The 7,894-nt window shown below is 44.9% G+C and overlaps 1 protein-coding gene across 1 annotated transcript in view; it reads left to right on the top strand.

Moving 5' to 3' along the window:
- Positions 1 to 2,272, top strand: part of LOC123063329 (CASP-like protein 5B3) — a 3,162-nt gene extending 890 nt beyond the window's left edge. The window contains exons 2-3 of the mRNA XM_044487087.1: positions 1,188 to 1,325; positions 1,756 to 2,272. Of these exons, the coding sequence (XP_044343022.1) occupies positions 1,188 to 1,325; positions 1,756 to 1,959 (342 nt within the window). The 3' untranslated portion in view covers positions 1,960 to 2,272. The remainder of the gene's footprint in view (positions 1 to 1,187; positions 1,326 to 1,755) is intronic.
- Positions 2,273 to 7,894: the final 5,622 nt, after the last annotated feature.

The raw sequence follows: 7,894 nt of genomic DNA, 5'->3' as shown, positions 1-7,894 counted from the left end.
ATTTCATTCCGCCGCAAATGGTACTCTACTTCTTTCTTCCCCGCTACTAATCCTTCCTTGAATGCCGTCCCCCTCTCTGTGTTTTCTTGCAAATCCATGGTCATCCCTCAAGTAGCAAGCTATGTGAGTGTCTCTGTTATGTTTGATCTGGGTTTGGAGGACAAGGCCGCTTTTTTGTTGGAATCGTTGAAATGGCATTCCTCCCCTACGGCTCAATTCAATTGGAGCTCCATAGCTTTCCAGTGTCTTGGGATTGCCGGTCGAGCATTAGCTAAGTTTCAGTTTGTGTCTTAGGCTGGGTGAGTTTTACTCTTTCTTTCAAGAGAAAATTTTGGTTCCAAGAATAAGATAAGAGACACGCAGAGGACTGGTCCATTGCTTACAAGGATTCACATTTTGCACAGGCTTGCAAGCTGAGCTCGCCCCAACAGTTTCTAGGCTTAAAAATTCAATACTCTCATTTCATAAACTTCGAAACATATCTCCATGACTACCTTCAATGCTCTCAAAATTAGTACTTAACTGGTATTTGTCCTGTCACCCACCCAACTTGTACTAGTAAATATACGGCCTCACCGGAACAGAGGAAATGAAATGAGACTTCATTACGTCACTTCCTTATATTGGAGTTCTAAGATGGTTGTTGCAGTGGGTTTCGTTCCATTACAGAGTTCATGCTTGTTTGCAGGAGGACTACAAACTTGATATCGTACATATTTACAGAGTTCATGCTTGTTTGCAGGAGTTTACTCGAACTTGGGTGTTCTTTTTCATAAGAAAAACTGGAGTGTTCTGTTATCCTCTGTTAATGTTTTCTGTGAACAACACCATATTTGTTCAAAAATGGAACTGGAATATCGGACATGTTTTCTTTGTGTATGTGCTTTTGCGTGGGTATGTGTAACGAAACCATATGATTTTCATTTACCTGCAGTTTTCCTCCAGTGATAATATTTTATTAGAATTGTTAAAAGTTAAGTTTTATGTGTCAACATGTGACATGTCTTGACTGCTGTACCTGTGCTGGTGTGTGGCGACGATTTATATTTTTCACATCAAGTTCATGCCATCGAGACTATGAACTGAATAGGTCCTTATTTCTTGACTACTCTGCAGAATTTCTTGGGCCGGAACTCAATTGTGTTTTGTTGACATCATCTAACGAGTGTATTATGGTCTCACTTTATTTCAGGTACATGGGTTTTGCGTTGGAGCTGCAGGTTGTGTGGAGTTTGTGCCTTGCTTGTAAGGATATCTTTGCTCTCAGGAATAAAAAGGATCTTCACACCCCACATGATCTATTGTTCTTTGTTGTCATTGACTGGGTAAGTCGTTCACTTTGTCTCCCCTATCTTCGATGCAGCTTCCTCTGAATTAACTAAAGGCAAGCACTGGAGCAATTGAACCCAGATTTTTTATCATTAGTTCTTATGATAAAAAATTCAGGATAAATGCAACTCATAATTCTCTATTGGCTAAGTTCTTGTTCTGCCTCCCTCTAAGAGAATAAGGTCGGCTAAATGTTGGCACAGGCGCTCCATCGAACTTAGCCGACTTTGAGCAAGAAATTTTAACAACCAATATGTTTTGCCTGACTTTTTGGTTAATCCACGGTAGAGTTTATCAAAGCTTATTTTTTCTGTTAGAACAGTGCAAATACCCTGTGAAATCATTATTTTTAATCGACCAGTTATTGGCATCTTCAGCTAGCAAAGGCCTATCTGAGTGACCACATCAATTGTGAATGCATTGCAGGCCTTGGCGACTCTCATGTTCTCAGGAGCCTGTGCCTCCGCGAGCCTCACAATTTTCTTCATGTGGGATGTGAACCTCTGCGGGGCATACTCACGTCTGGCCTGCCGGCAGTTCGCGCTTTCGGTCACCCTGGCGTTCATGACGTGGGTGTTGCAAGCTGCATCATCTTTCTCTGGGTTGTGGCTACTGGTTTCATTCTTCTAGTGATCTCACGTGCTCATCATCGGTGTGGCATTATGCTAATTGTCAGTCAGGAGGGTAAATCGGTCGCAATGCGATCAGGACACTTGCTAGATTTCAGTTATGGGCGTGCTTCCTTCACCACTTGTTAGATAGATGGATTGTCTGTTTGATAGTAGCTCATCTTTATACTAGGAGTTGGTTATGAAGGCCTTGAGGTGGAGCAGTTACTGTTTAGATTATGTGGGATCATTAATATGAAGAGTTATATATGGAGATAAGTGGCCATCGAAGGTACTTGAAATCTGGTTATTTTATAATGGAATTTTATCTCTTAGTGTGGCTTTGCATCCATAGCTAATTTGCACGCGCTTCGTGCAGTAAACAAGTCATCCTTTTATTGCCTAGCAATGTAGGTATGTTGTCTTTCTCATCATAGTTAGGAAGTTCTCTGAATACTAAGGATATCTTCTGCGTCTTGAGGCATGAAAAATTGGAGCTCTTTTACGGTACCCTGGTACTCCCATGGCATTAACCGGAGTACCAAACAGATCTAGCCGTCCATGATGAAGGGTAAGTTAGACCTTTTACGATAGAGGCCCGATCATTCAGTTTCATAGAAAAAAGTTGTCGATCGATCCTACATCCCAGCCGTGAGGCTAGTAGGTGCCGCCGCCGCCAGCCAGATTGAAAATTTCTCTTCAGTCCAGCAGAATTGTTGTCGTCGCCCGTGGCAATCGCACCGTCGGCTGCACGCTCGGCTCTTGCCCTCGATGTCTCCGTTGATCCTCCGCTGGTGCATCGTCTGGTGAAAAGCCTGGGACAGTGTATCCATCCGCTGCATTCCTCCAGCTCGAGGATGCACTACTGGGCTTCACAAATCCATCCATTATGTTCAGGGATTAGAACGTGCGAGTTTCCGACCTGATTGTGGAGGACACAAGCACGGCGGCGGTAGCAGGCGAAGCAGATCGCAGTGGCGGCGGCGTTCGTGGACGGAAACGAGTGCAGCGCGGCATTTGTACGAACCAGATGTTACAGGGGGATATCAAAATACCCTCAAGATAAATAACCATAAAATGATTTTGATGCGATTACTGTTTCGCCCCTTAGATCAGGGTACTCCGTGACTCATCGACTCAGTACTCCGTGGAACAAAAGATGGAGTACCGGAGCATACTGGCCATTGGATTGCCAGAAATAGACGGCTTATATTAATTCATGGACACTGTAAAAGAGCTCAAAATTGTTTGACCTTGTCCTCCTTTCAAGTATGGGTGTCATGGTCTATTAAGTAGGCCACCCATCGAATACGAGATTTTGTCGGGTTTTTGTTAATTTTCAGATTTCTACTCGGGGTCCAGTTGTCCCTCCATAAACAAACATTGCGGACAGGCTGTCACAAATACGCCATAAACACCCTTTCTTGAGAAACTCCAAACCATGCATGATGCCGAGATGCATTTCAAATAAATGTTATGCCTAGCAGATCAACCCCAGTGTAATGTTTAGCCTTTTTAATCCTCGCACGTGTTGTGTCTAGCAGATCAACCCTGGTGTAATATGTAGCCTTCATAACCCTCGCATATAGACTGTCGGGGAATGCTATGGGTCGCCAAGCTTGCCTAGCGAGGAGAGCTTGATTAAAAATTTTGAGGCCCTAAAGAATTAAGCTGGTCTTTGTTGGACCTTTCATGCTATTAGTGTTTGATTCATTGCTACCCTAATCGTTTCTCAAGAAAGGCTGTTTGATTCATTGGACCTTTCATGCCAACAAAGGTGTTGGCGTGGTTGCCACTGCCCCTTGTGTTCATCGACTAGAATTAAGGCTAATATATAATAGCCTCCTCCTGTGAAACCCTAGATGTTACATCAGATCCAACGAGGAGCAAGCAGGGCATCTCAGATTCCAATGTCATCGGGACTCCCTCACCTCCGATGGTTGCTCCAGCGGTGGCGGGAGGGAGGAGAAACCGAGAAAGCTGTTTCATTGTGAGTTCAGTGGTCTAGGAGGCTTTGTTAGTCCATGGCTTCATCTCGGGTGGTGGTGTTGGTGGGTGGCAAATAAGTTTTCTAACGATCTCTCATCAAAGAAGCGGCTCTCTTGGTTAATGGAGCTTGATTTGGGAGGCAGTGTCTACACCGCCTCGGATCCTACGAATCTAGGTGGTCGTTTCACGTGTCTTCATGTTGGTGTCTTGGCAATAGTATTCTTCTTCAGCTACTCTCTCTCGAACAAAATGATAGTCAACTTCTATATGTTTAGTTCTTGCGTGAAACACTGGATTTGCTGACAAATATGTGGCACCAATGTTGTCACACCAAAGACGAGCAACTGGCGAATGAGCAACTGGCGAATGAGCAACTCCAAGTTCACGCAGAAGAGTTTGGACCCAAATAATCTCAGCAGTTGCATTGGCTAATGATTTATACTCTGCCTCAGTACTTGACCTTGAAACAGTAGCTTGCTTACGTGCACTTCAAGAAATCAGGTTGGGACCAAAGAACACACAGAAACCTCCTGTTGATCTCCTGTCATCAGGACATCCTGCCCAATCAGCATCTGAGAAGGCACTAACAATGTTGCAAGCTGACTTAGTGAATTTTAGGCATGTACTCATAGTACCTTTGAGATATCTCAAAATCCTTTTAACTGCTGTCATGTGTTGAGAGGTAGGAGAATGCAAATACTAACAAACTTTGTTCACTGGAAAACAAATATCCGGTCTTGTCAATGTCAAATATTGCAAAGCACCTACCATACTTCTATACCTTGTTGATTCTTCGGCCCCCAAAGGTTCTCCTTGTTCCTTTGACAGCTTTTCAGAAGTTGAGAGAGGCATGTTTGAAATCTTGCAGTTTGTCATACCTGCACGTTTCAATATATCCATGACATATTTTTCTTGGGTCAGAAGGATGCCATCTTTTACCTTCTTAATTTCAATTCCCAAGAAATAATGTAGATCTCCTAGATCCTTCAAGGCAAAATCTCTTCTCAAATCTGCCAACAAAGCTACAGTTGCATCTTGTGATGAGCTAGCAACAATTATATCATCAACATAGACTAACATAAACATAATAGTATTTCCTCTTCTAAAAAAGAACAGAGAGGTATCCCCTCTTGATGGTTTAAAACCAAGTGCTTGAAGTTTGTCACACAACCTGGAGTACCATGCCCGAGGTGCCTGTTTTAGACCATACAACGCTTTGTCAAGTTTGCAGAGATGATTTTCCTTGCCTCTAATTTCATAGCCAGGTGGTTGTCTCATATAGACTTCTTCCTCTAGAACGCCATGGAGGAACGCATTCTGAACATCCAATTGCCTGAGGCTCCAGTTACTGGATACTGCAACAGAAAGAACAAGTCTGATAGTATCTGCTTTAACAATAGGACTAAAGGTATCTTCATAATCTATACCGTATCTCTGTTTGAAACCTTTTGCTACTAGCCTTGCCTTGTATCTGCCAATTTGACCATCTGCCTTTCTTTTAATCCTATAGACCCACCTACAATCAATGATATTTTTTATTGGTGGGACTAAGTGCCAAGTCTTATTTTTAATAAGAGCATCATACTCATCATTCATGGCCCTGTTCCAATTTGTATCATTCAAAGCTTCTTGCAAGTTATGAGGTTCACCTGTAGTCGTCGGACCACCAAAACGAGGTTTGAACTTGTCATACCTAATTGTGCCATCTGTACGAATTTGAGGTTTTAAAATGCCATGTTGTGACCGTGTTCGCCGGGTTGGCACACCAGGAGCTGCAGGTGCATGCGGCATAGAAAATCCGCCGGAGGAGGGAGAATCCGCACGCGATCCCATGTCAGTGCGCGATCCCGTAGCGGATCTGTCGCCAGCAACAAAGGATATCTCATCCTGTCGGGGCAGATCGACGTGGGAGCCTGTGCGCACGTCTCCCTCGCTTGGTTGGCCCACCTGGTGGCCCGCGAGAGGGGAGCCGATTGGCCCACCTGACGATGCGCTGTCGGGAGATTCAGCGGGCGGCCCAGTGCGCGCCACGCGTCGTTCCCGCGGCGGCGTCTGCGCAATCGAGGCAGATTCGCCCCCTGGTCCACCTGTGTCGCCTGCGCCTGCTGACGCTGCAGGCTCGGGATCGCTGACCGCAGCACCTGAATCCTCCTCGTGTTCTGCAACAGTTTCGTCTTGTTCTGGCTGCATAAAATCATGCACAAAAACTGGATTTTCTCCACTGTTAGCAACAGGATTAGGGCGAAAATTAGCCTGTTGATCAACTACAGGTTGGTCCCCGTGATCAAAAGGTGTAGACTCAGGAAGTAAAAGGACTTCTGATCGGAGAGGGGTGCCTGCATTAGGATTTAGATTTGCAAAGGGAAAAACTGTCTCATCGGAAATAACATCACGGGATATGTATACTCGTCCAGCAGCAACATCTAGACATTTAAAACCTTTGTGAAGATTGTTGTAGCCAAGAAACACGCACTGTTTGGAACGAAATTCTAACTTTTTGGAATTATAAGGGCGAAGATTCGGCCAACATGCACATCCAAAGACCCGAAGAGAATGATAATTGGGTTGTTCTTGAAACAAACGTGTCAGAGGAGTTTCAAAATTAATCACTTTGCTAGGGGTGCGATTTATCAGATATGTAGCAGAGAGGAAAGCCTCATCCCAAAACTTCAAGGGCATGGAGGCATGGGCTAAGAGAGAGAGCCCTACATCAACAATATGTCGATGTTTTCTTTCTGCTGATCCGTTTTGCTGATGAGCATGGGGACATGAGACATGGTGAGTGATTCCTAATTGATGAAAAAAGGAATTTAGACGTTCATACTCGCCACCCCAGTCTGTTTGCATAGTGATTATTTTCTTATTGAACAACCTTTCAACAAGGGTTTGAAATTCATGAAAGACTTTAAACACTTCGGATCGGTGCTTAAGGAGATATATCCACGTGAATTTGTTGTAATCATAGATGAAAGACACATAATAGTTTTTCTTATTGATAGAATCACGGGCAGGCCCCCATACATCGGAGAAAAATTGCTCTAAAGGAGCTTTAGACACACTGTTTGAACTAAGATAAGGAAGTTGGTGACTTTTGCCCATTTGGCATGCATCACACACTCCTTCTTTATTCAACTCGCTACTAGAAAAGCGAATATTATTCTGGCTAAGAACATGACGCACTATGGTAGATGACGGATTCCCTAGCCGACTGTGCCACCTTTCAACAGGCAGTTTATTGGCACCAAACGCTTGCTTGCTTGAGCTAAAGGGAGCCGATGATACGGGGTAGAGACCTTGTCTACACCTGCCGCGCAGAAGAGTTTTCCTCGTTCCCTGATCCTTGACGAGAAAAAAAGTTGGGTGAACTTCAAGGAAAGTATGATTATCAGTGGATAAGCGATGGGCGGAGATAAAGTTTTTGGCGGCATCGGGTACATGCAAGATGTTCTTAAGATGAAGATCACGAGTAGGGGTACGAACGATAGTGTGACCAATATGACTAATTTCCATACTATCTCCATTTGCAGTGTGGACTTGATCGTTGTCGTGGTACTTGTTGTGGACGGTCAACTTGTCGAGTTCGCTGGTGATGTGATCGGTGGCGCCAGTGTCCAGATACCAGTTGGTATCTACTCCATAGGACGAGGTTGTGGCAGATCCGGCGCTCTTCTCATTCTTGGCGTAGGAGATGTCGAAGCGCCGGTAGCATTCGAGGGCGGTGTGATTCGGTCTCTTGCAGATCTGGCAGACGACCTCAGGAAGATCATTGGCTCCTCTGTTGCTGTTGCCGTTGCCGCGGCCTCCATTGCCATGACCACCGCCTCCATTGCCACGGCCTCTGTTGCCGCGGCCACCTCCTTCATTGTCGTGGCCACCGTTAGCGCGGCCACCTCCACCGCGGCCACGAGAGATAGTGTTGGCGGAGGACTGGGAGGAGTGGTTTCCACCTTCGAACATAGCAAGACGCT

This window comes from Triticum aestivum, chromosome 3A (assembly GCF_018294505.1).
Source record: "Triticum aestivum cultivar Chinese Spring chromosome 3A, IWGSC CS RefSeq v2.1, whole genome shotgun sequence".
NCBI classification, from domain to species: Eukaryota; Viridiplantae; Streptophyta; class Magnoliopsida; order Poales; family Poaceae; genus Triticum; species Triticum aestivum.
This window is presented reverse-complemented; position numbering and strand designations above follow the sequence as displayed.